Here is a 26,833-nt window from a genome sequence, read left to right as displayed (position 1 = left end):
GGGCATGTCTGGGCTCAGTTACAGCTTCTATTGGATACTTGGGCCCCAGCCAGGTACTTGACGCAAAAGAAGTGTCATCTAGTCTCCAGTCCTGGTCAGCACCCACCCTCAGGAAAGCACCTCCCTAATGCAAATGAGTCTCCCCCTTTGCTAAGGCTCTTCGACCGTCTGTACCACTCCCGACCCAACTCCTCAAAGAATGTCCTCTCACCTCGGCTCAGCGTAGCCCCACTCTCCTGGTAGTCCTGGATCTCCAGATCTTTCATACGAAGCAATGTTGCTAGGTCCCTCACCTGGCACTGCAGTGCCAGACTCATGCCCATCAGAGGACGAATCAAATGTTGGGAGACCTTCCATGGAAGAGATACCAATTAGCCAACAGATAAACACAAAGTACTCCCTAACAGTGTATAAGGTACCAGGAAAAAATACTGAAAAACAAATGTTTTCACAGGAACTTGTATTTTCATAGTCAAGCAACCCATTTACATGAATGTAAACACAAATATAATAATTAAATAAGTATATGAAAGAGGTTCAAGGATTTTCTTTGTGGCACAGATAAAAGGATGGGAAGAATAAAGGAGAACATGTATGAATAGATAACCTAGAGAACAGATAACCTAGAGAAGGATGTGGGGTTCCCTGGTGGTGCAGTGGTTGAGAGTCTGCCTGCCGATGCAGGGGACACAGGTTCGTGCCCCGGTCCGGGAAGATCCTACATGCCGCGGAGTGGCTGGGCCCGTGAGCCATGGCCGCTGAGCCTGCGCGTCCGGAGCCTGTGCTCCGCAACGGGGGAGGCCACAACAGTGAGAGGTCCGCGTACCGCAAAAAAAAAAAAAAAAAGAGAGAGAAGGATGTGATACAGGTGATAAGAGGTAAGTGTGGACTCAACTCTCAGCAAAAACTGAGAGATGAAAGCAGAAGATCCAAGTAACCTCCAAGCAAGTAGTTGCAACTAAAACAGAGTATGCTAGCTGGAGTGTAATAGAAGACAAATATCAACAGAAAGTAGAGAACTGTGAAAGTCAAATCAGACCCAGACACCAATTATGAACCATTTCAGGGCTGATGATAGCCCAGAATGAGGCCAGAGTTTCCATCTGTTCCCACAAATGCAGCAAAGTCTAAGGTCACTGTTGTAATAGAAACAAGCCAGTCACCAAGAGACCAGCCTAGGAAGGAATAAACCACCCCTCCACACAGCTTGCTCTTAACCAGAGGTAAGAAGGATGTAAGCATGGCTACACTGCAGCACAGCTAGAATGATGTTCTCATATGATAATGCATAGCTATATAGAATAACCATTCCATTCACCTATACAAGGTGTCCATTAGCTGTCCAAAAAATTAGCTAAAATCGATAATTTGTGGCTGGGGGGTATTATGAAAGTTCCTTTCCCTTCCCCCAAGGAGATGAACTAAAGGAGGCAGTGAGAAGAAACGCCCTAGATCAGAGGTCAGCAAACTTTTTCTGTAAGGGCCAGAGAGTCAACATTTTCAGCCCTGTGGCCCATATAGTCCCTGTCACAATATTCAACTCTGCTGTTGTAGCAAGAAAGCAGTCATAGAAAACATGTAATAAATGAGGGTGGCTGGGTTCCAGTATAACTTTACAAAAATAAGCAGCAAGCCAGGTTTGGCCTGTTGGCCACAGTATGCCAACCTGTACCCTAGACCTAAAAAGGATAGCTTTTAGACAAGAAACCCCACAGAGGCTTGAAGTGAGGAAAAGGTACTAAAGTGGCCCATAAGATGTGCAAGCCAGACTCATCTGGATCAGGATCAGAAGTCTGGACTCTTCAGACTTGTACGTTTTCATTTCCATTAATTTTCTAGTAAAACTTATTACTAAAAATTTCAGGTGTATTGTGGCTCAAACTAACAGGAAATGATTCTTTTTCTCTAAAGACAGAGTAGAGGAGAAGACACTGGGTGTGCGTTAGGGTTGCGGGAGGTTAGGGTTTAGTGGCAGCAGCTTTTGCACCAGCACTAGGACCCAAGAAACGCAGGGTAACAGTGCAGAGTGGAAGGCCGGCAATCAGGTCCAGCTATAGACACCCGTCACTTCTTTCTGTCACATAGCACATCCCAACCTAGAACTGTCTCCCAGCTCAGCCCTTAGTATAAACTTAAACCTCCAGGAAGTACTGTTCAGAATGTGACAGAAGCTCTGCTTTTGGAAAATGTATCTGCTCTAGACTCAACTCTCTTTCCTAGGAATTGTTTTAAGTTTGCTCCTTCTCAAGGGAGATCAGGAGGAAAAATAGGTGAATACTTGTATGAAAGCAAGCCAATGTTTGGTGAGTTGAATTGAAAATAATTGCCACTACCAACCAAGCAGCATCACCATCCATCTGCTGGCAGCACTCAAATAACAGAAATTCCTACAGTCAATAACCAACCTTTCTCTGGGGGCTACTTTCACAGCAATTCCTTTGAGTAGTGGTAAATATAACAGCATGAAACATGATGAGGAACAGTTTTTAATCAATGCTATGTCTAATTAAATGTGGTAATTATTGAAATTATTGCTAGGACTCCAATGTCTATAGAGCATTTTTTAAAAGTTTTTTATCCTTAAATATTTCAACTTCTCAAATAATTTCATAGGATTGGGTTACACCACTCCGACTCATTGGGGTATAACTCATTTCAAAGTTAGTTGAACCCTAACTTAGATCAATTAATTAGAATAAAACATTGTGGCTGAAGCAACAGATTTCAAAGCAAATCCACAGACACTACAAAGAAAAATCTTGAAGTGCTTTAGGAGGCTGGGACACTCCCTCCCCTTCATTTACAGACAGCAACATATGAAAAGATGCAGTTCAATAAATCAATTCAACAAATACCTACTGGGTGCTGAATACACGCTCTGACCCTGTGAGGCTTCTGCCCTCAAAGAGATCACAACAGTTAAGGAAGTCAGGAAGTGTGGTGGATACAGAACAGGAGTTGCCAATCTTCTCCAGAGGAAAAGCTATTTATAATTTTCCCCAGCATCTTCAGATTTCCCATAGAAATGTTCATAAGTCATAGGCAGAAGAGCAGGATGGCAGTTACCAATCCCAAGATGAAACATATCATGTTCGGATATAATGAAAAGAATAGTAGACTGGGAATTAGGAGACCAAGATTCTAGCCCTGGCTCTCATAGCACCTAGATGTGAAAATGGCTTAACCCCAAGTACTCTCATGGTCCTTGTCTTTTTTATTTTTATTTTATTTATTTATTTTTAAAATAAATTTATTTTATTTATTTATTTTTGGCTGCATTGGGTCTTCGTTGCTGCACGCGGGCTTTTTCTAGTTGTGGCGAGCAGGGGCTACTCTTTGTTGCGGTGCGCAGGCTTCTCATTGCGATGGTTTCTCTTGTTGCGGAGCATGGGCTCAACTACTGAGCGCGGGCTTCAGTAGTTGTGGCTCGCAGGCTCTAGAGCACAGGCTCGGTAGTTGTGGTGCACGGGCTTAGTTGCTCTGCGGCATGTGAGATCTTCCCAGACCAGGGCTCGATTGCATGTCCCCTGCATTGGCAGGTAGATTTTTAACCACTGAGCCCCCAGGAAAGCCCCTTGTCTTTTTTTTAAAAAGACAAATTATGGAGTTGGACTATTTGCTCTCACAGGCCCACTATAATGCTAAGGTTAAGTAATATTACATATGTTCTCTTATTTAATCCTCACGTCTCTGTGGTAAGGTCAGGACTGGTATCGCCATTTTACAGATGAAGAAACTGAGTCTCATAAAAATTCAGTAACTTATCCAAGGTACTACAAGTAGTCAAAGTGATGGAGCTGAGTTACAAATTCAGGTCTGCCTGTGCTCCTTCTACCACCCAAAAAACCTTCAGATGTGACTCCTGGGAATCATAATCTGGCCAAAGAGGTGACAAATTTGAAACTCAAAATATGGAATATAAAGAATTACACTAGAAAAAAAAGATAAGAATGACAACAACAAAAAAGAATTACATTAGATACTAGGAAGAATAGACAGTGGGAAGGAGGAGGGGGTGATGAAGAGAAGTTGGCCAGAAGTGGAAATGGGCTTAGTGTTAGAAAGCTTTGTATATTCCATAATATCCTGCAGAGACATAAAAAGTATTACATTATTAATGTGAATGTGGTAGGGAGTGTGGGGAAATAGGTACTCTCCTACTCTCTGACATGACTTGGAGGAGTTAAGCTGCACAGTCTCTCTGGAAGACAACACAACATTACGTTAGCGAGATCAAAGATGCAAATACTCCTTGATTCAGCTATTCCCCTTCTAGGAATTTACTCACACATTTACACATAGAAAAAGTAAATGCAGGGCTTCCCTGGTGGCGCAGTGGTTGAGAATCCGCCTGCCGATGCAGGGGACGCGGGTTCGTGCCCCGGTCTGGGAAGATCCCACATGCCGCGGAGCGGCTGGGCCCGTGAGCCATGGCCACTGAGCCTGCGCATCCGGAGCCTGTGCTCCGCAAAGGGAGAGGCCACAGCTGTGAGAGGCCCGCGTACCGCCCAAAAAAAAAAAAAAAAAAAGAAAATGCAGGATATTCACTACATATAAAAACAAAAGAATGGAAACAATTTAAGTGTCTACTAGCAGCAGAGCAATTAAACACACGTTGATAAACTCATTCATCAAAATGCTATGTTGCCATTAAAAAATATTAAGGCAGGTCTTCTAAATGTATTGCTGTGAATGATTTCTATGTTCTAAAACTAAGTGAAAAAAGCAAGGTACTGAACACTGTGAACAGAATATTGCCATTTGTGAAAATACATATATCTAGATATGTATTTGACTATATGAGTATATTCATATGTACTGATATATATATATACTGATATATATATGTATATATACATACATATACACACACATATATATGTGGCTTTGCTTGAGAATTCACAAGAAGTTGACAGCAGTAATTGCTTCAGAGAAGGAAAATGAGGGACTGGAAAGGGAGTAGAAAGAAGACCTATTTCTTCCCTACATACACTTAAATGCTATTTGAAGTGTTTGCCTTTTGCATGAGTTACTCATTCAAAAAGAATTAAATAAAAACTATGACAAGAATGAGTAACAAACAAAAATTATGACTGTGTGACCTCATAGACACACACACAAGCCTGAAATAGTATCCGCCTACATCCTCACCGGTGTCCACTGGCTCTTAACTTTTTCCCTATAAAGCTTCCTCAGGTACAGGGATTTCCCTGGGATGGCATTCTTCTTTTAATAATATACCTTGAAGCATAATTATTAATAAATTGTTCTCCCCATGGCCAACCAAGATTCATTCCACTCTAAACACTGTTGCCTCTTTTTATTTATTTATAATTTATTTTATTTATTTATTTTTTTGGCTGCATTGGGTCTTCATTGCTGCGTGTGGGCTTTCTCTAGCCGTGGCAAGCGTGGGCTACTCTTCATTGCAGTCCGCGGGCTTCTCATTGCGGTGGCTTCTCTTGTTGTGGAGCATGGGCTCTAGGCGTGCAGGCTTCACTAATTGTGACATACGGGCTCAGCAGTTGTGGCTCATGGACCCTAGAGTGCGGGCTCAGTATTTGTGGTGCACGGGCTTAGTTGTTCCGCGGCATGTGGGATCTTCCCGGACCAGGGCTTGAACCCGTGTCCCCTGCATTGGTAGGCGGATTCTTAACCACTGTGCCACCAGGGAAGCCCCTGTTGCCTCTTTTTAAATTGCAGCTCTGCAATTAGAGGAATTTGCCTAGAATAGCTAGGTTTTCTTCACCCATTACTTTCAATTATAATATCATTATACAAGTGTTCTTTACTGTATTCTTTTGAAAGAAAAAACTATTAGAGCCCATCAGCTTCCAACAAGAACTGCCTCCCCAATCTCACTCTTCTGAATTTCCAGGGCTGTGTGATATAAAATGAGAGTAGCTATTGCTAGGGCTTCCCCAAGGCTGCCCAAATGTTTTTGTGTCATAACAAGCATTATTGAGGGAACAGTGCCTCCTAGTGTTACTTAGAAAAAGTTACAGGGGTTTTGAACAAGATAAATTCTACCTAAAGCAAGGTGGAAATTTTCACAAGAAGTTCAATTAAAATCAACAAAATTGAGTGATTATTATTTGCTAAGCACTGTTAATGGGCCTTAAAAATTCAGAGGTTAGTGTTTCCAAACACTCAAGACTAGCTTGGGTCAAAAACACTAGATCAAAAACAGGGAACAGTTTATTGAAAAGCACTTTGTTCCATCACCCTATTGTTGCCAAAGCATCACACTACCTCTGGGAAACTAAAGAAGGGAGACAGGAAATGATGCCCATTTGTCTTCAGATCCCTCTGCTGATAAACCTACAACCTTAGGACCCCCAAAGAAGACCCTGTCCTCTAATGCTAAAACAAGCTCTGTTTCTATAAAAGGGTAGAAGGACAAGCAGAAGTAATTCCTGCAAACTAGTTCTTCACTCTCAACTAACTAATTGCTAATAAAAGCTCTTGGGGCCTAGAAAGCTACAAGTGAGCAGAGGACATTATCTTCTGAGTCCCTGAAAATGGGCTCTTGAATCAGACCTACCTGGGAGTCAAATTCCAGCTCATTCATTTATAAACTGGATGACTTTGGACAAATTACCTTCAATCTCAGCTTGCTACTCTGAAAAATGGCAATAATATTTATCTTGCAGGACAGGATAGTTGTGAGGATTAAATGACAAGATAATGTTCAGAAAGGTACTCAACACTGGTATATAGCCTACCCTACTACCAGAGTGATCTTGATAAATTACAAATTGGATCGTGTTAAACCCCTGCTTAAAGTTGTTCAGTGAATCCCTGTTGCCTTTTGGGTAAAATCCAAACTCATTAGAATCCTTCAAGATCTGGCCACTGTCTACCTCATTTCTCATGGCTCCCTGTAGTCATGAAGTTCCCCCACTTGCCCCACACTTATACATCTCCACACCTCTCAGAATGCATTCATGCCTAAAATGATCTTTTTATTTTCTCCCACTTATTTCCTATTCATCTTCAAAACTCAGCTCAGAAACTCTCTCTTCAAAAAGGTTTTTCAGATCCTCAATCATCCTGGGCTTATCTCAATCAAAGTATATACCATAATTTATCCTGTTTCCTGTCTGTCTGCCTTCTCATTAGATTATGAACTCCAGGAATAGGCTATATTGTTTTAGATCTGGACACCCAACAATTAGCCCATAGTAGATGCTTAATAAATGTTGAATAAACCAAGTAATGAATAAAGATACCCGGTAAAGCATGTAGGCCCAAACTATGCTCCTTTTGTAAGGAAAGAATGTACCAGTCAAGAAATCTTTCTGCCTTCTTCCTAGTCAAGGAAAGTTTTCTAATTGGAGACAAATGTCAAATGGGGTTTACCAAAAAAAAAAAACCCACCTAAAGCTTCATTTGAGAAGCTTTGAGAAGGGGAAGCAGCTGGCATCCCTTTCCCTACCCCGTATTTGAATTGCACTTACCAGCGAAGGGCTAGCTAGGATGCAGTGGAAATTCCAATAGAATGGGAGACCAGAGAGCTCACTCTGCACCCGGAGTATCAGCGCCTCTGCCACACGATCACAGGAGAATGTAGCTTTGCCAGGGCAAGCAGTGTCCTTCAACAGTGGGCAAAGCAGATCATCCAAATGACAAAGAAAAGCCGCAGGAGGAGCAGTGAGGCGCTTGTTCAGCTCCTAAGAAGAGAGCAAGCGTTGCACAGGGTGAGAGGGCTAAAAGGAAACTGACTCCCTGGTAAGTAACAGCAAAGGAAAGCTCTGGTTAACATGAAGACAGTGGGCAGAAGAGGAAGGGAAGGGAAAATAAAAACATCAGAACAGGAAAGAAGAAAACAAAAAGAAGAGAGATCAACTGGCCTACTTCACAATTCTGCCTTCCACTGAATGCACTACAGAAACACACATACACACACACACACACACACACACACACACACACACACACACAGACACACACCCATATGGAAAGATCCTAGGGCTAGAGGTAGAAGTGCAGAACATTAATGGGAATTGTAGCAACCTAATTTGACCTTCCTTGGCTACCTATAGGCCAATGAGCTGGGTGATGTTAATGCCCCCTGACCTTCACTAGGAAAGAAATTATGTCCACTGCCACCCATAGCAGTACTTCTCTTCACACTTACCTTGGCTCGCTGGCTGATCACACTAGTGTCCACCTGTTCATGCCACACCTGTTGAAGATCTGAAACCAGCAAGGCATAGCCCTGCTTGGTGATATAAGCCTTGGCCAAGAGGGAATTCTCGGCAAGCTGTAGCCATGCCCACGGCTGCATCAGCAGGCCTTGCTCCAGTTCCTCCATCTGCAGGAGAGTCTTAATTTAGCAAAGTGCCCCCAGGGTGCTGTAGGCCTGGGGGGACACCACTCAGAGAGTTCTCTATCAAATACATCTTGTGAAAATCCTCCCTAAGAAAACAGAAGGCATTGATTTACATTCTACCCCCTCTCCTTCACCCTCCCAGTATATAACCAGCTGAGCACCAACCTTACCACCTCTTGCCACTAAAAATTGATTTAGAATTTTGAGGTTTTTTTTCCCATATTAAATTCCTAGAAAACATAAAATATCTCCTTCTTCTATAGCGGTTAAGCCTCAGCATATTGGTACTAGTATTTCTGCTTTCTAATAATATAACAATATGGAAACCTAAACCATTCTTGTTGCACCTTTATCACATTCCTAATAAATATGTCAATGTTATCCTTTCCCAGAGCTTCTAGAAGAGAAGAAATAGTTCTTGTTTTACAAAACATCATGTCATAAGTGTCACACGCAGGAAATTCAAATTATTTGATCATTATCTAAAAGCAAAACTCTGGGCTTCCCTGGTGGCGCAGTGGTTAAGAATCCACCTGCCAATGCAGGGGACACAGGTTCGAGCCCTGGTCCATGAAGGTCCCACATATCGTGGAGCAACTAAGCCAGTGTGCCACAACTATGGAGCCTGCACTCTACAGCCCGCGAGCCACAACTACTGAAGCCCGCACGCCTAGAGCCCGTGCTCCACAACAAGAGAAGCCACCGCAATGAGAAGCCCGTGCACCGCAGGGAAGAGTAGCCCCCGATCGCCGCAACTAGAGAAAGCCTGCATGCAGCAACGAAGACCCAACACAGCCATAAATTAAAAATAAATAAATAAAATCTAAAAAAAAAAACTCTGGAAGCTCTCAGAATTTTAAATATGTGTGTGTGTGGGTATATATATATATGTATTCCCTAAACATATATATATATTTCCTAAATGAATATATGTATGTATGTGTGTGTGTGTATATATATATATTTATTTATTTATATTTATATGCCCCCTAAATATATTTTTTCCCTAAATATATTTACATTCTCTAAGTCAGGGATTCTTAATCTAGAGTCTATGCATGTAAACCCTCTGGAATTATGTGCAAAATTTGTGCATACCTGCATATACCCATTTGGAGGGAAGACGTCCACAGCTATGGTCAAATTCTCAAAGGGATCAATGAGACACAAATAAAGAGCTAATAACTCTGTGTCCAGAAGCAAGGAGAAAAGCCCCAACCCCATTTCAAGAAGACCCTGAATGACTAAGAAGTCAATACAAGGCACAGCACATCACAGAGGTAGAGACCACGAATTAACTCCACTTCACTCATCCACACCCACATCCAAGGCACTGCCATCAATGATATCATGCCCGGCTGCACATCCTGGAAACCAACCTTTTGACTTCAGCAACTAAATTTGTAGCCTTAATCTAGTAGATGTTCAGTAACTATGGCTACTTTACAGGCAGTTTGATCATTTTTCCGGAGGGTAAAAAAAAAAAAAGGGTGGACCTCCCTGGCGGTTAAGACTCCATGCCTCCACTGCAGGGGGCACGGGTTCAATCCCTGGTCAGAGATCCTGCGCAGCCAAACAAAAAACGTGATGTAATTTCAGTTTATAAACACAAAGTGAAGTTGGTGGGGGGAGCGCAGATCTTAGAACACAAAGAAAACAATGAAAATCCTTGGATTTCATTAACGTGGTTAACACGGTGCTGTTCTTCCAGTCATTTTCATCTCAATCTAAGCCATTATTCTTCCAACCATAACCTAGTTTTTGAAGCATGGCCTTGTAACATAATTTGTACAGTCACTAGACAGGTGAAATAGAACTATATATATTGTGATTTTTATCTGCAGCAGCCTCAAAACCTTGTGTTCAGATGATGGTATTTCAGTCACATTCCCACCTGCTGTTCCTACTGGGAAGAGAAGATCTTGGAATGATTAAGCTAGTCCTCACGGGACCAGAGTTCCACATTGCTCAAGGTCAGAAACAGCAAGTCGGTCACAAACAGCAAGTCGCCAAGCCCTTCTCTCCCTTACAGGCACTCCCCAGCGTGCGCTCTAAGAGTCACCAAAATTGGGTTGACTATCCGAGCATGTCACTTCGGAAAGCCTGGAAGCTCAGGACCCTCACACAGTATGTTTTGTTCTGCGGGCGGGAGAGGAGTTTAAAATGTGGGATCTGGGATCAACAAGCCCCCTAAAAAGGTCTGAGAAATTCAGCATCAGACCTGGGTTTGCTGCTCCCACCACGCGTGTCCTGCTTTGAGGCCTCTATATCTCACCTTTCTCATGTTTCCTTCAAGGATGCCTTTAACCCTCACGTTAACCAGAGTCACCCGTTTATTATTTTGAATGAGGATGGGGAAGCGCCGAGGGCCAACAGAGGAGTGGGGTGGCCTAAAGCGGGTCGGCACCCAGTCCCGCACCTCGGCCGTGAGCCCCTCCCTCGGCGCAGTTCCTCCGCCATCCTGCAGAGGGCAGCAAAACCCCGGCGACCGTCCGGGCTGGGCCCCGCCCCGCCCCGCCCCGCCCCGCCCCTCGGTCCCTTTACCACAGCTCTACCCCAGGAGACCCGCTTGGCGTCCAGTTTCCATTCGCCCTCACTAGAAAGGCCTTCACCGTTCACGTTTCTATTTTTTTTTTTTTTTATGCAGTATGCGGGCCTCTCACTGCTGTGGCCTTGACGCGCAGACTCAGCGGCCATAGGCTCACGGGCCCAGCCGCTCCGCGGCATGTGGGATCCTCCCGGACTGGGGCACGAACCCGTGTCCCGAACCCGTGTCCCCTGCATTGGCAGGTGAACTCTCAACCACTGCGCCACCGGGGAAGCCCCACGTTTCTATTTTTACAGCACCGGCTGCATGAGGCGCGGCTCGGGACCCCTCAAAGGGCAACAAAGCCGAAAACCGGCTACTTGGTGGCGCCGAGCGGCCCGCATAGGAGAACCCGCACAAACCCCGCCTCGCGGCCGGGAGGCAAGCTGCGCACGCGCGGCCCCCCGGCCCCGCCCACGCCCACCCTCGAAGGCCTGTCCCAGAACCCCGGCCGCGCGCGGGTCCCTCCTGGGAGGAAAACTCTTGGAGGAAGCGCGTTGCCAGGGCCAGCCCGCAGAGCCCGAGCAATCTCTCGCCGCCCGGCCCCGGCCCTGGCCCCGATTAGAGCTCGACCCCACCTACCGTGAGCGGCCTCGAGAGCTCTCACTCTCCCCGCGGCAAGCTGGCCCGCCCGCGCAACCCGAAAGGCCTAGAGTAGGGGCATTTCCCCCAACCACGGGGAGGCGGGGTCTTGGGACACTGGGGCGGAGCCCAAGCCTGATGTGGGCGGGACATCTGGGCCCACGGAGCTGATAAACTGGATCCGTCAGAGGTGGAGCGACACCGTGGCTGGGAAAGCGAGAAGAGAGGCTGGAGGACTCCCTGGTAGAGAGGTGGAGGGGTAGGGCCGCCCCTCAGTGTCGCGCTGGCAGAGTAGAAAGAATGCCGGACGAAGTGCAGGAGAGGGGACCCCGGATTTGGATTTGTTGATAAACCCAAAGTCATTTCCCTTCCCTACGCGTCCAGCCTTTTTTGTTGTTTTGTTTTTAAATAAAACGAGGGGATTGAACTTCACTAGATATCTCTTTTGGGTCTCCACCAGCACTCGAGTTAAGAGATGAGTCTCCCAGGCATAAATCCCATGGTCTGACCTCATCCTTTACCTCTCCTGTCTCATTTCTCCCTCCATGCACCCCCAATTTATGCTCCATCACCACAGAGAAGCTTGACATCCTTCAACTCATCTTGCACCTTGTACAACTTACTGTTTTGCTCGAGCTGAATACTTGAGCCTAAAAAATTCTCCCCATCCCTGTTCCACAACGAAAAATCCTCTTGTTAAGGCCAGCCTCAGTGCTGCTTCTATGTAAAGCTTTTCCCACTATCCCCAATCAGAACTCATTATTTCTTCCGCTTTGCTCCCATAGCATTGTTTCGATCTTTATTGCAGACTGCTTTCTGCTTTGGATTTTAGTTGGTAATTACATGTCTTTTTAAACCATAAGTGTTTGAGAGGGCAGGGACCCTGCCTTATCCATATCTGTATTTCCAGGACCTTGCACATAGGAGGCATAATAAGTATCAGTTAGTGAATGCTGGGGTTCGAGTATAGATAGTTCACAGGCAAAATATCATTCAATCATGGCCCATAAACCATGGCCCTGCTCTGGAACAGTTGGGCCTAATTAAGAGAAGGAAAGGCAAACACACCTGCTGGGAAATGAGACCTTTAGGTGGGCCCATGTGAAACACACACACACACACATCCTCTCCCTGAGAGAAAGTAGAGCCTGGGATCTGGCTCTCCAGCAAGCTGAGAGATAGGGCTAAAGTAATCAAGGTGGAAGCTGGAGTCCTGGTAATTACTGGGACCTAAGTTCTTCTCTGCTAGACCCAGGGCACTGCTCCCCAAAGCCAGGCAGCAAGTCGGCTGTCTCTCCTGGCTCAGAGGGCACTCCTTCTTCATTCCCAGAGTCTTCGGGAAGTGGGCAGAGGCAACGGAGGGGATGGGGAATGCAGGGACACAGGTTTTGGATGGAGAAAGGAAGCTCATACTCTTGAGCAGGCTTCTCCCTGGACTTCTGAGGCATCCGAACCTCTTGGGCAGTGAAAGAAGATGGCAGCCCTTGACCTAGGCCTCGCTCAAGCTGTGTGCCTGCAAAAGAGAGGGTGGTCAGGGCTTCCCTGGTGGCACAGTGGTTAAGAATCCGCCTGCCAATGCAGGGGAAACAGGTTCAAGCTCTGGTCCGGGAAGATCCCACATACCATGGAGCAACTAAGCTTGTGTGCTGCAACTACTGAGCCTGTGCTCTAGAGCCCACGAGCCACAACTACTGAAGCCCTCTCGCCTAGAGCCCGTGCTCCACAGCAAGAGAAGCCACCACAATAAGAAGCCCGCGCTCGCCGCAGCTAGAGAAAGCCTGCATACAGCAACGAAGACCCAACAGAGCCAAAAATAAAATAAATTTTAAAAAATATTTTTTTTTAATTCAAAAAGAGAGAGAGAGAGAGAGAGAGGGTGTTCAGGCCATTGCCCAACCCAGGAAGTGATGACTTCCTGGCCATTCCCCAGTCTGCTGGGGCCTGGCCTCAACTTACCAGGAATGGTGTTCTCTAGGAGGAAGCCCAAGAGTCCTGCCAGGAAGATGGGCTCTGTGAGCAGTGAGCGTAGTAACACATCCAAGGGGCTCCAGCCTACAGGGGGTTGGGGCCAGGCAGGAGGGGAAACTCTGATCCTATGCAAAGCCAAGGAGCCTAATACTTCCAACCTAAGCCTAAGTCTTGGACCAAGGACAGATCTTTCTGAACTGTTCCATGCCCCCCCTCCTTTGTCCCTGTGCTCTCTATTTCCCACACCCAGGCCCTTCCCACAGGGTCCCTGCTCAACACCCTATCTTCTGAGCATACACATGCCCTCCAGATATGCTTCGATAGTTCCAGGCTCCCTGTCTCCTGAAAGTTTGGTATTAAGATCCCCAACCTTATTTCCCATTTCTTACCTTCTGTGCTCTAGCCTGGGTTCCTCAACCTCAGTACTACTAACATTTTGGACTAGATACTTTTCTGTTTGAGGGGGCTGTTCTGTACATTGCAGAATGTTTAGTAGCATCCTTCTACCCACTAAGTGCCACTAACAATCACCTCTCCCCTGCTTATAACAACCAAAAATGTCTCCAGACATTGCCAGATGTTCTCTGTGGGACAAAACCATCCTCAGTTAAGAACCACTGCTATTTGCTAAGCTAAGCTAACTAAGTTACTTGCCACTCCCAGGACATACCCTATGACTTCCTACTTCTATGTCTTTGTTTATGGTGGTTCCTCCACCAGGAATGACCTTCTCACCAAATACGTTTTTAAATCTTACCGTCCTTCAAGACCAGCTCAATGTTACTTTCTCCATAAAAGTTACCCAGATCATCTCCAACAGAAGCCATCTCTCTCACCACCGAGCACCATAGCTCTTTATCTAAACCTTTCTAGTTATGTTTCTACACATCTCATCTCTTTTTCTAGACTGTCACATCTACAGTCACCTTTGTATCCCAAGGGGCTAGCACAGTATTCAATAAATATTTGCTAAACAAGTGGATGGACTATACCAAAGTCCTTCTCTGGGTGCGGGGGCCTGGAGTCCAGAGAAACTCAAGCCTTGAGCCCTTGCTTTCCCACTGCAAAGCAACTTCTCTTTCCATCCCCCCTCTTCCCACCTGTGCTCAGTAGGACTGGAGCTTCCCGAAACCATCTTGGCAGCAACAGGGCCATGAAGATGGAGAAGCCAACAATGAAGACATTCCGCCCAGAGTCAATGTCAGCCAAGTGGAAGCTGGAGAATCCAGTAGACAGAACCACGGCCTGGGTCACCCCCAGCACCCCACCTGTCTCATACAGAAGTAATTGAAGATGTTGGGAGAGGGCTGGCACAGCAGAGAGTGTTGCAGGCCAGGGCAGGTTGTAATGGGCAGAGACCACCAAGAGGCCCAGGAGCAGAGAAGGCCAGTCAAGAGGCCAAGATATGGCTGAGAAAATAGGACAGCTGACACGTACATCCATATATCAGGGAGGCTATTCAGAAAGAAAGGGTGCTGACCACCAGCAGCCAGTTGGGCCCTGCTGGGGGGTACTGGTTCAACACCAGTCCTGCTGATACATCCACTCACCAAGCACAGGCAGTGGGATGGTGGTGAAGAGCTGGACCAGCCTCGGGGAGAGCCCAAGCACCACGCAGAGCAGCCCCACCAAGTGGGCCACTCGCCGAGATCCAGCCTAGAAAACACAGCCACCTCCTCGACCATTCAAGGTTTTCACCTGGCCGACACCTTCTCATCGTTTGGATCCCAACTCAAATGTCACTCTCCCAGGAAGCATCCCCCAGCCCTCTACCTAAAGGGGCTTCCCTTACTCAACCACTATCCCACCCCCACTTTGTTTTCTAAATAGCACTTATCACTCTTGGAAATTATCTCTTTTTTTTTTCTTAAATTGTCCACCTCTCTCTCTCGAAGTCCCCAAGAGAGCAGGGACTTCATCTGACTTGCTTCTCTCTAGAACCTCAGCCCTGGTACAGTGCCTGAGGCACAGAAGGAGTTCAGTAGTGATTTAGTGTCTTCCTCACACTCCTAGCCCTTACCACTTCTAGGTACCTCTCTAAATGAGATCACTGCTGTGAAGTGCCTGGCAGAGGGCTGGGCACAGCTGGCAATCAGTCCCCTTCCCTCTCCTGCACTTCCGGCTCCTCTCCCCCCACCTCCGTCCACATACCTGGAGAAGGCTCACCGTGCCCACGTTGGGGAAGCTGGATGCAGTGCCCATGGGGCTCCCCAACAGCCCGGCCAGCACACTGCCCAGACCCTCCAGGCTCAGCCCTCGGCTACAGGCATGCGGAGGTGGAGAAGGCAGATGCAGCAGCTGGCCACACAGGGCGTAGCAGCCCAGGGAGCTGGTGGAAGCTGCCAAGGCCATAGAGATGCCTGCAGCCAGAGCCCTAGGTGTCAGCAAGGGCCAGTCCCACTCAGCTGGTGGGGGGGAGAAAGAGCTGCTTTGGGGCCAGACTCACGTCTGAAGCATCCCCCTGCCTCTGACAGCCTATGACACAAGCACCCTAAAGGCCCCATTATCTCTGAAGATGATGTCTTGGGACAAAAGCATCAAACTCAGGGTAAAGACTCATCCCTTTACTGTGGTCTACAAGGTCCTCTTTGGTCTGACGCTTACCTATCTCTCTAGCCTCATCTCCCACCACACTCTGCCTCACTTCTTTCACTCCAGATACACTGGCCTTGTTTCAGGCCCTTGTACTTGTGTTGCTGGCCACTAGAGGGCCTTTGCATATGCTGTTCTCTCCACCTAGAATGCTCTTCACTCTTGCCTTTACCCAATAAGCTCCTACTCATCTCTCACATCTCAGCTCAGTGATCACTTCCTCAAGAATGCCTTTCCTGGGAATTCTCTGGCGGTCCAGTGGTTAGGGTTCCATGCTCTCACTGCGAGGGCCCACGTTCAATCCCTGGTCGGGGAACTAAGATCCCACAAGCCACACAGTGCAGCCAAAAAATTTTTTAATTAAAAATTAAATAAATAAAAACATAAAAAAAGAGTGCCTTTCCTGAACTCTCCAATAAAGTCAGATTCCCCATTATGACCTTTCATCACACAAGGTACCCGCCCTTTTTAATTTACCGCGTGCAATTTTACATTTACTTGGGTGACTATTTAATTAGTATCTGTATTCCCCAACAGATTATAGGCTTCATGAGTGCAGGTACCGTGTCTGTCATGTTTATCACCATGTCCCCTATCACGTGCCTAGCACATAATAAGCACTCAACAGACCACTATTAAATTGATGAGAGAGCAAATTTCATATACAATGCCTCCTCAAAAGCAATCTTTGTGCACAGGTCACCAACTCAAATGTCTGTGGGAGTAAGTAACGTAAATGTGTAAATTGGTTAAGGAGTATCAACACGCAGTGGTGGGGCTTACAGATGTCTCTAAACAGTAACAAAGACACCTGTGGTGAGCGGCTGGCATTGCCCCTCAGACTGGCAATTTCTCTCCCTTGTGTGTTTTGAGAATCTGTACAGCTAATTTCATTAACTCAGAGTCCAAAGAAAGAGACACCTTTATTTGAGTAAGAAGATGGAGGAGGAGAAAACCTACCTGGGTGAGGCAGCCAAAACCACGGTGCCTCGGTGGACAGCTCCCAGGGGGTGATGCTGAGACCCAGAAGGGCAGAGAGGATCCACACACAAGCTACTGGGATCAGCACCTGAGGGACAAGACTGAGAGGAAAAGAACCCCTCCCCCAGAACTTTTCAAGCTAGCCTTGGAGGGGTAGACAGAAACCAAAAGGTAGGTGGCCGAGCGAGCATTCCGTGCCAGCCCTTCTAACTTCAACTGCCCCTGCCCAGACCTCCACATACCGAGAGGAGCCTGAAGACAGGGATGTGAGTGTGGGTTGAAGAGGTTGAAGCTCGCCTCCAGGGGTGAGGCGGGAACAGGCGGGCGCCCAGGTGCTGAGAACAGACCACCATGAGCAGGATAAGCCTAGGAGAGGGAAGGAGCTTTACGAGCAAGAGGAAGCAGTCATCCGGAGGCGGGGCAGTGGAGGTGGGAGTGGCAGAATACCATAAAAGGGGGTCCCGGAGAAGAAAGCCCCCCATGGAGGGGGAAGGAGGGCACCTTGGGGGTCAGTGGGAGACAAGGTGAAAGTCAGGGTGAACAAATGAATCCAGCAAAAGTCCTGGATTCCAGATCCACAAAGTGTTGTCCCTTTCAAGATGGCAGCTAAACCTGGTGGAGCCAGCACCTCTGCCCTCCCCCGCTCCCACACACCCCACCGGGCACCACGCCTCTCAGAACTTACGTACAGCGATGCCAGGCCCCAGTGAGCAGAGCAGAACACGGCTACCTCCCTGTGGGCCGAGAGCCCTGCCACAACTAGGCTGGGGGCCAGCACCAGGGGCCCACAGTGGGGGAACAAGTGGCCAGGACCCCCGAACAGCCCCAGCATGACCTGCAGCAGCCCGGAGACCACCACGGCCCCGGACACCTGGTGGAGTGGAGAAGTGGACAAAGAGAAAACATTCCGCTCAATTGAGATGACCTCAGCCTGGACATCTTAACTAATTCCAGGGAGTTCTCTGGTGGCCTAGTGGTTAGGATTCCGGGCTTTCACTGCCGTGGCCCGGGTTCAATCCCTGGTCGGGGAACTGAGATCCCGCAAGCCACGTGGTGTGGAAAAAAAAAAAATTCCAGGAGAGGTTCCCCCCACCCAACTCTTTGCCCTAGAGCCTCTCAGTCCCTGTAAAGTGGAAACAAGAGCCTCCCCAGTTGGGCACCACTCTTAGCTTTCCTCCTCCGCATCCCCACGTACTCACTTCTCGGAGAGAAGTGTTCCAGAGTTCCAGGCCGTGGCAGCCAGGTCCACCACACAGGCGCAGCACAAGGGAGGCTGGGAGAAGTTGGGGACGTGGAGAGGAGAGAGATAAACAGGTTGGAGACCCATTGCTCTACAGTTCTGGCTGGTGCCTGACACAGCTCCAGCACCCCATGGTGCCTAACCCTCCCATCATTGCCCCATCTCAATCCTGCACCCACTTACAACTGTGTGCTCAGGTGAGCACCCAACCTCACCCTCACCCTGTGCCCTTGCTCTGTGCTCACAGTTTCCAGGTGTCCGGGTGGTCAGAGGTAGCTTCTGACTGGTCAGCACCAGACCAGGGATAAGAAACTCTAAGGATGGAGCCTGGATAAGAGGCAGCCTGTAGGAACAGCAGCCCAGGCAGTTCTGGAAACATGGGGCAGCTGAAAGCCTCCCCGAGCCTCTCCTACGCGCTGGGACCCTGTTCCCTTCTTTCCAGGGAGTTCCCCTCACCTGCTGCCCATCCAAGTTTGCAGGGCTGTAGACACGCCACATGAAAAGAGGCTGGAGGCCAGGAGCTGGGCAGGGGAGGAAGAGAGTCCTCCTGCAGGGAGACATTGAAGCAGGAGCAGGTGGGAGGCACAGAGCAGAGAAGCCAGGACCAAGATGTGCTGCAGGCAGAGGAACAGTCTTCAGAAATAGGCAGAAATACCTACTTCCAGAGGGTTTCTCATGCCACACCTCCTCCCTCCAAACACCCCCTTCAGCCAGCACCAGTTCCTGCACCTCTGCTCCTACCTGCAGAGCCAGAAGACAGCTGAGGCCCCAGGGAGGAGACCCACACACAGAGGCCCAAGAGTGAGAGGAGGGATTTTGGACAGCAGACGGCTGCGGCAGGGAAGCCATGGTACCCTGGGAGCCCACGGATCGGAGTTGTATGGCGTTGGGGGGTGATCGGCTCATGCTGCCCTGCCTTTCGTCTTGTCTTGCCTGCCCTGGAGTTAAGGAGGGAGAGTAAGAGGTCAGAGTTTGTGTGAAGTTAGCTGCCTGGAGCGGGCAGGGGGCGGGAGTGTCAATGAAGCAGAGCGAAGGGATGAGGGATTTGGGGCAGGACACGGCCCTTTCACCTTTGCCCAGCTCTTGCACAAATTCCGTCACCCATTAACCGGGGAGCCAAGTTCTGGACCCCTCCCCCCAAGAATCTCCATCTAGAGCCCCTGTCCCGGGATAGGAGTGGTGGGGAGGAAGCCTCTAAAATAGGCTGGGGAGATTTTACAGACTGTATTCCCTCCTCAGCACTGCCATTTGGAACCACCACAATTACACTGCAGTTCTCAACCCTATTAGCATCCAGCCCCGTGGACTACCTCAAAAGGAAACATCCCTACATCATGTACGACAACTCCGTATAATGTCCTCACTGTAATATAAAGGAGAAATACAAGTAATTTATCCTTTCAGTGTGTGAAAGCTTGGGCCCAACTAAACCAGAAGACAATGAAGTAGTCCAGTGCCCACCCCCATATGTGGAATCAACGTGGATGTGACAACTGCAATGCCAACTGATATCGGTGCTTTCCTGATGACACATGTACCACAGGCACTGCTGCCATTAGTGACCTGATGTTCCAAAATAGTGAACAAGTTCTTGGTAAAGTGATGAACAAAGCATAGTTTTAATTTACACAGAGGTGCATTCCTAGCAAACTGAGTCTTTTTCCAAATGTGCAAAATCTATTCTGTGTTTACATGTAAAACACGTAATTCCAGGCTCAGACAAACAGGCTTTTCATATACGTGACGTACATCCGGTGGTTCAAAAATTGTCTCAGGAATTCTTCATAATAAGAGGTGGGGTTCCTGAGCATTTCAGGACGTGTAGCATCCTGTACAGGGCGACTACATGCCAGCGAGTTCCTTCCCTTCAAATTTTTGTCAATCAAAAAATGTCCCATAGGGACTTCCCCGGTGGTCCAATGGTTAGGACTCTATGCTTCTACTGCAGTGGGCATGGGCTCCATCCCTAGTCGGGGAACTGAGATCCCACATGCCACACGGTGCGGCCAAAAAACAAACAAAAAGCCCCATAAATTTCCAAGATGCACCCTAGGTAGCAGCACCACCCCTGCTGAGGATCTTCTTCCATGGTCCCAGATAACCTTAGTCCAGCTGGCTGCTCGGTTTTCCTTCTTCCAGTGATAACCCAGCCTTGGTCTTCTCTTTAATAATGACGACCTAACGTGTCAGACCAGAAAGACGACCACGTGTCAGACCAGAAAGGATGTCAGGAGAGATAAGGTGCCCTTGGGCTCCGCTGGATACTTGGCTTGGCCTCTCTCCACAAGAAGTGCTTAGGGATCCACAAAGACGGTGCTCAATCAGAACTTGTGACAGACAGGGCTACGACCCCCTGGCGTGGCAGTCACCTTCTGGGCCCCACTGCATCCAAGTCGAGCAGTGCTTGAGGCCCCAGGGTGCCGGGAGCAGGGATGAGGGAGAAGCTTGATATGGGAGCCTATGGCCATCAAACAACAGGGAAGTTCTGGAATGGGGCTGAGAGAATGAGTTGCAAGATGATAGCATCAGGGAGTAGGGAGGCTGAGAAGGTAGATATGGGGAGGAGAGTTCTTCGAGGGCTGCTGCAGAAGGAAAAGTCCAAGCCACGCGACTGAAATTGTTTATTGAAATCTTGGTTCTACAAAAAGCGTGAAAAACCCAGATACAAAGCAGTGGCCAGAGAGGCCTGTGAAGAGAACACCCGGGAGAGGAACCAGAAGAGAAGGAAGCCCAGGAGCGGGAGACTAAGAAGAGAAGGGTGGAAGACGAAAGGGCCAGGTTGCAGGTCCCAGCAGTCCCTGGCTCTTCTAGACTAAGTCCCAGGGACGGGTGAGGAGAGGGTTTCCCCCCTCACCCCGCCTGCCCGCAGCAGCTCCCACCGTGGGTGGCCCTGTCAGTCCCTGCCTCTCCTGCATCAGGGACATCACATAGACCATGGCCAATGTTTCCTCCCTCCCTCCCCCCATCCTAGGAAACTCAAAAGTCTAAAAGAGCCCAGGGGAAATGGAGGGACAGGGGCTCCTCCCCTGTCCACCTGTGACACGCCCCTGGTCGCTGAGCTGAAGCTTCTCCTAGCACCACCACTGCCCTGGCCAATCAGCCAGCCACTGAGGGACGGAAGAGCAAGTGACCTTCAGTCCTTCTGCCCCACAACGCCCTTAAGCTCCATCACTCAGGAGGACAGGGGACCAGCCAAGAACCCAGATCACGCTTTGCTCCTCCAGGTTCTCAGGGACTCCCAAATCCTCTTAATGCGTTCCTCAGAACCCTACCTAGCCTGGAAAAATGAAAGACTTAAGGCGGGCCAGTTCCATGATGCCGAAGAGGGAACACTGCTGGGGCTGTGGGAGCAGCGGGGGCGTCGGGCTCCAAGGCCAGGGGGGAGCCAGGCCGTGGGAGTGGTACCGGGGGCTGGGGGGCCCAGTGGGGACGGTATGGTTGGGGTGGTGGCAGGTACGGCAGGCTGGGGAGTCCTTCTGGAGCTTCTGGCAAAGGGGGCAGCTGTGGAGAAGAGCGAGAGGAGCCGGACCAGCCGAGGGAGGCAATGGTGGCGGTGCCCGTGAGGCCAGAAGGCTGCCCCAGAGTGGACGCGGCCCTACGTCGACTTCCAGGCAGCTGGAGACGTTAGCAGGAGAAGGCAGGCACCGTGGCACCGAAGCAGGTATGCAGGGTTCCGAAAGGCACCTGGAGGCCAGTCCAAGGTCTGGGGGGCCAGGTGGGGGGCTACAGGACTGCCCCAAGGACTGGTGTATTACGGCCATCGATGCCACAGCCAGGGCCACACTGCTCACATATGCCATAGCTAACAGGCAGGACACCTGCAGGAGAGGGATTAAGAAAGGTCAGTGCCCAGATCCCCTTCCCCCAAACCCGCTTCTCACTGTCCTTAACACGCCCACCCCTTATTTCTGGACACCTGGACTCAAGTGAGAGCTCTCTATCACCTTCTACTCCCAAACCTCATCTCCTGAGCCTTTCCGTATTTGCTTTCCATCATCCCACCCTACACCGCAGCCAGCTCAAGCTCCCTATCCTTCCTGACCCCTCCTCACCTTTGCCAGCCACTGGCAGAGGGAGCCCAGGGCCAGCTGCCAGGCAGGCTGCTCCAGCAGCACACACAGGTCTGTGTAGGTGTACCAGCCCCGCCGGCGGCCCTGCTGCTCAGCCACGCTGCACAAAGAGGAGAAAAGACAGAGAGCGTCTGCAACCCTCCTGCAGCTGGCCCACTGGCACGCTCTTTCCCCTGGGGACCCGCCAGAAAACACTAGGGAACTTGTTAAATGTACAGATTCCTAGACTACCCGTTGATCCAGAAACTGAGAATGAGACAAAGATCTGTATTTTAAATAAGCTTCTCCCACCCTCCCAAAGGTTATTACAAAGAGGACCGCAGACAGCTTTGGGAACCACTACCTTGGGCGATTCTTTTTCCCGTCTTCTCTCTCCCCCAGTTACACACACCCTCATCTCTGTTTAGCTCCTATGGCTGAAGCCTCCCCCCAGATCCCTCGACCTCTTCCTAAATCCTGGAACCTACCAGCTCTCCAGCCAGCTCAGCACCTCAAAGATCTCCCGAGGGTCAGTGTAGAGACGCCAATCCTGTGGGTAGGAAGAGAAGAGCGTCGAACCAGGCTTGGATATGAGCCACAGTCACAGTCAATTAATAACCAGACCCAGAGGAGCAAGTACAACCACTGCTACGGGTAACACTTGGCTCTTACTGTGTGCCAGATACTGTTCCAGAAGTTTTTATTTTATTTTATTTTTTTAATATGTATTTATTTATTTATTTTTGGCTGCATTAGGTCTTCATTGCCGCGCACGGGCTTTCTCTAGTTGTGGCGAGCAGGGGCTACTCTTCGTGGCAATGCGTGGGCTTCTCACTGCGGTGGCTTCTCTGTTGCGGAGCACGGGCTCTGGGCACGCGGGCTTCAGTAGTTGTGGCACGCGGGCTCAGTAGTTGTGGTTCATGGGCTCTAGAGCGCAGGCTCAGTAGGTGTGGCACACGGGCTTAGCTGCTCTGTGGCACGTGGGATCTTCCTGGACCAGGGCTCGAACCCGTGTCCCCTGCACTGGCAGGTGGATTCTTAACCACTGCACCACCAGAGAAGTCCTGTTCCAAAAGCTTTTACGTATTAACTTACTTAGTCACCACATATCTGGTTTCATATTGCAGCCTCCATTAAAAGCAAGGGGAAAAAGTATTCTTGAGGATGGTCCATACTCATAGGGAGCAAATAATCAGAGCACAGTAAGATAAGCTCTGGCCCAGAGTGTCCCCTGTGGTGCCTGGAGGATTGGTGATGAGGGATGCTCCATTTCTGGCTTCACCATGCCAGGAACCTCCAAAGGGTGTGCTTATTCCAGAAAAGCTAGAAGGGAAGACAGTAACAAGGGAAGGCACAGGGAGGACAAGCAAAAAGAGAAATGAAGAGACAGCAGAAAGCTGGGAGATAAAAGACAAAGGATGAAAGGAATATAAAGATGGGCCAGGAAAACAGAGCGAGAGAGAATAGTTACTCACCATGGCACTCAGGAAACCCCTCTCCAGGGCATTGAGAGTGGGCACGGCCACACCCCCAGCAGCTCCCCATTCATCACTGAAGACTTCCTCCTCCTCCCCTTCATCATAGAGGTACTTACTGGCCACCATCTGCAGAGGAACCAGAGGTGGTGTCAGTAGAGCTCACACCGGGCTCCCGGCTCACCAGAGAGATGAAGGCAAGAGGGCATCTTACCATGGAGATCAGGAACAAGTCAGACGATGACACATGCTGTAGGTAGTCTGGGTTTCGATGCCGGAGCCGCTCAATGTACACCAGAGCTAGCATCATAGCACACGGGGAAATGCATGCCTCCCTGGGTGGCGAAAAGGATTAGTAATTAAACCCAAGGGTCTTTCAGCTCTTGTAAGTCTTATGATGCTCATCCCTGTATCTTTACAACTTCTCCTTAGAGATAACCGTTCCCCTCTCTCTAGGGCCGAAACACTCTCACTCCATCTCTCTCAATTGCAGGCTCACCGGGACACATGGGCTACATATTTCTTCTGAAGCCTGCGAATAGGACTGGGGGCTGCCTTCTGGAGCAGTTCCACAGCGATGTCTGCAGGGGGCAGAAGGAAAACAGTGAGCAAACAACTCCTCCAAAGTTGTCCCCACTGTTATCACCCAAAACTGTATTATCTGAGGCCTTGGGGGCAGAACCATAATAAAAAATAGACATCGAATTCTCCCACACTGAGACGAAAAGCCCATTCCAGGTTTGAATTTCAGCTCCTTCCAGGAGGAAGGCTTACTTCCCTGTCACCTGAAATTATCTAGATTTGTTCTTTACTCTAATTCATTTGAAAAGGTACACATGCGTTGTTTCGGAAATATATGACATGTATCCTCGGAAAATTTAAAGTTTCTGGTATACAAATCAAGAATGATATAGAAAAAAAAAAAAGAATGATATAGACTTGTAAAATAGCCATGTCTCCTCCTCATCTAGGCTTTTAAAAAAAAGTGAAACACAAACCTAGTGCTTACACCAATCAAATGCACCAGCTATGAAGAGACAGTGCAGTTCCCAGGGTACACCTAGAGTCATTTTGGTGACCACTGACAACCCCATTTTCAGGCTTCTCGTTGGCCCATTCGCACAACACTGTCTAACCTGCCACAGGGCTGGAGAGCTCCTCCAAGCTACAATCAGTTTCCCAGTCCCAGCCATAGTAGAGTCTCCTTCGGATCCGAGCACTCAGCTTCTGGTGTCCTGGGAGGAACTGAACAGGGCAGGAGGGTGGTGGAGAGCGAAGGGCAGGGAAGGATATGATGGAGATCGTGGATCCCGGCTGGAAGGGGGGTGCCTGACGAGAGGCCTGCCTCACCACTAGCGCGGCCCATGCCCCACCCAGCCCCGCATTCTCCGGACTGTTTGCCAATAGCAGTCTGTCCACAGGGGGTGGAATCCTCTTCGCTGAGGGCTCTGGAGGAGAAGTTCTCTGAGAAAGGCCCCGGCTGGCCACCTCCTACTCCATAGTCCTGTACCCCGCGGCTGACCCCCCGGGGCCCAAGCAGCCAGGGCCTCGAGTAGGCACGGTTAGAGCGACTACCGCCTGGTTCCCCGGCAGAGCCATCAGGCGAGATCGCGGCCCCGCTCGGGCCCCGACGGGAGCGCCCGGAGTCCCGGCTCCAAGCGCGGGGAGGCAGGGGAGGGGGCGGGCCGCACGCTCACCGTGAAGTCCTGGAAGCCGGTGAGGGAGAATGTGCCTTCTTCGTCCAGCAGGAGCCCGGCCAGGTCCATCGCGCCGCCAGCCGCCGCCCTGCGAAGGTGGAAGGAAAGGAAACGAATTGTAAGGGAGCCGCGGAACCGCCCCTGAATGCCTGTCCACCTGCCCGCCGGCCTCCCTCAAGCTGGCCCCCACCCTCGCCGGTGGAGCAACCCCCACCACTGGCCAGAGGCGACAGGCGGGGCCGGGCAGGCGGGAGCCTCTTCCTGTTCCGCTCCGGGCGGGGCTCCGGGCTCCCAGCCCCGGGATCTGGGCTCCGGACTCGGGGAGTGAAGCTCAAGGGCCAGGACGTCCACCTCACCCAGGAGAGAAGACCCGGCTTCGAGGCGCGTGTTGTGCCTTTGCCGCGCCGCGCGTCTGCCCTGAGTTTAGAGGCCGCGGGGGCGCCGCTGGCCAGTCAGCGCCCGAGACTTCCCGCCTCCCTCTGGCCCGAGCCGCCGGCCCCGACCGCCGGGAAGGAGCCGGGCTATTATTCCTGGTATCGCTGAGCCCCAGCGTGCCCTCGTCTGAGAAATCGGAACAATTCTTAGGGGACCATGGCGCAGTGAGGATGAACGAGCCCGGCTGAACTTTTCATACCGATGTAAATAAAACAAAGACTCAGGACAGGGAGTTTCTAGCAGTTGTTTTTTTAAAGAGGAGATAATACGCACACACAGAATAATATACATAAAAAAGCGTCAGGAAGAGTACACAAAAATTTAACAGTAGTGAATTGTGTACAAAAGGCAAGAGCAATTTTGGCTGTACATCTTCCTTTTGTACAGCTTGGAATTTTAGACCTAATTAAACACGAATTCTGTAGGATTATTGCAGAGATTAAGTGATCTCAAGGAAACACAAAACGCTTGTTATATTTTACGCCTCAACAAATGGTGTTGGCTTCCCTGGTGGGGGAGTGGTTGAGAGTCCGCCTGCCGATGCAGGGGACACGGGTTCGTGCCCCGGTCCGGGAAGATCCCACGTGCCGCGGAGCAGCTGGGCCCGTGAGCCATGACCGCTGAGCCTGCGCGTCCGGAGCCTGTGCTCCGCAACGGGAGAGGCCACAACAGTGAAAGGCCCGCGTACCGCAAAAAACAAAAACAAATGGTGTTAACATGCCCCCCAAAGAGTAAACAGCACCTAAACAGGGTTTTATTTTTAAACTCACCCCCAGACCCCAATCTCTTGCTTAAGCAAGGGACTGGAAGGAGTTTTCCATGCGTAAAGGCGGGAGAGTTTACAGAAAGATGGGAAGGTAACTACTTCTCTTAATAGCTGGAGCTGTTTTTG

At 49.5% G+C, this 26,833-nt stretch overlaps 3 protein-coding genes across 7 annotated transcripts in view; all 3 read right to left on the bottom strand.

Annotated features, from left to right (window-relative positions):
• NHEJ1 (non-homologous end joining factor 1) overlaps nt 1-11,600 on the bottom strand; it is a 76,430-nt gene extending 64,830 nt beyond the window's left edge. For both annotated transcript variants that reach the window (XM_082658310.1, XM_082658311.1), the window contains exons 1-4: nt 11,505-11,600; nt 8,141-8,317; nt 7,461-7,673; nt 212-350 (exon numbers count right to left, since the gene is read on the bottom strand). In XM_082658310.1, the coding sequence (XP_082514436.1) occupies nt 212-350; nt 7,461-7,673; nt 8,141-8,317 (529 nt within the window). In that variant the 5' untranslated portion in view covers nt 11,505-11,600. The remainder of the gene's footprint in view (nt 1-211; nt 351-7,460; nt 7,674-8,140; nt 8,318-11,504) is intronic.
• Nucleotides 11,601-12,644: 1,044 nt separating this feature from the next.
• Nucleotides 12,645-19,191, bottom strand: SLC23A3 (solute carrier family 23 member 3; the record flags this gene model as incomplete). 3 transcript variants are annotated; one of them, XM_082658871.1, is made up of 12 exons in its annotated part: nt 12,645-13,017; nt 13,461-13,556; nt 14,573-14,740; nt 15,023-15,128; nt 15,624-15,877; nt 17,025-17,133; nt 17,288-17,411; nt 17,735-17,916; nt 18,245-18,318; nt 18,507-18,628; nt 18,742-18,899; nt 19,027-19,191. In XM_082658871.1, the coding sequence occupies 12 exons, from the start codon at nt 19,189-19,191 to the stop codon at nt 12,725-12,727; spliced, it is 1,851 nt and encodes a 616-aa protein (XP_082514997.1). In that variant the 3' UTR covers nt 12,645-12,724. The 3 variants fall into 3 exon arrangements, with proteins under 3 accessions (XP_082514997.1, XP_082514998.1, XP_082514999.1); XM_082658872.1 differs by having other exon boundaries at nt 18,531-18,628; XM_082658873.1 differs by lacking the exon at nt 15,624-15,877 and having other exon boundaries at nt 17,025-17,064; nt 17,288-17,380; nt 18,531-18,628.
• Nucleotides 19,192-20,897: 1,706 nt separating this feature from the next.
• On the bottom strand, nt 20,898-26,827 carry CNPPD1 (cyclin Pas1/PHO80 domain containing 1). 2 transcript variants are annotated; one of them, XM_082658149.1, is made up of 9 exons: nt 26,712-26,827; nt 25,507-25,594; nt 24,946-25,054; nt 24,309-24,390; nt 24,024-24,144; nt 23,810-23,938; nt 22,823-22,884; nt 22,338-22,455; nt 20,898-22,103 (listed from the first exon to the last, which is right to left on the bottom strand). In XM_082658149.1, the coding sequence occupies exons 2-9, from the start codon at nt 25,573-25,575 to the stop codon at nt 21,558-21,560; spliced, it is 1,236 nt and encodes a 411-aa protein (XP_082514275.1). In that variant the 5' UTR covers nt 25,576-25,594; nt 26,712-26,827; the 3' UTR covers nt 20,898-21,557. The 2 variants fall into 2 exon arrangements, with proteins under 2 accessions (XP_082514275.1, XP_082514274.1); XM_082658148.1 differs by lacking the exon at nt 26,712-26,827 and having other exon boundaries at nt 25,507-25,736.
• Between the last annotated feature and the right edge of the window lie 6 nt (nt 26,828-26,833).

Source organism: Grampus griseus (assembly GCF_964374135.1).
Source record: "Grampus griseus genome assembly, chromosome: 7".
NCBI lineage: Eukaryota > Metazoa > Chordata > Mammalia > Artiodactyla > Delphinidae > Grampus > Grampus griseus.
The sequence above is the reverse complement of the archived record's forward strand: the minus strand, read 5'-3'. Positions and strand labels throughout refer to the sequence as shown.

Coding starts and splice junctions, on each gene's coding strand:
- CNPPD1 (XM_082658149.1), bottom strand. CDS start 25,575: ATGGACCTGGCCGGGCTCCTGCTGGACGAAGAAGGCACATTCTCCCTC. Junction 24,145..24,308: donor TATGTAGCCCATGTGTCCCG/GTGAGCCTGCAA, acceptor TTCGCCACCCAG/GGAGGCATGCATTTCCCCGT. Junction 23,939..24,023: donor ACTTGTTCCTGATCTCCATG/GTAAGATGCCCT, acceptor GTTCCTCTGCAG/ATGGTGGCCAGTAAGTACCT.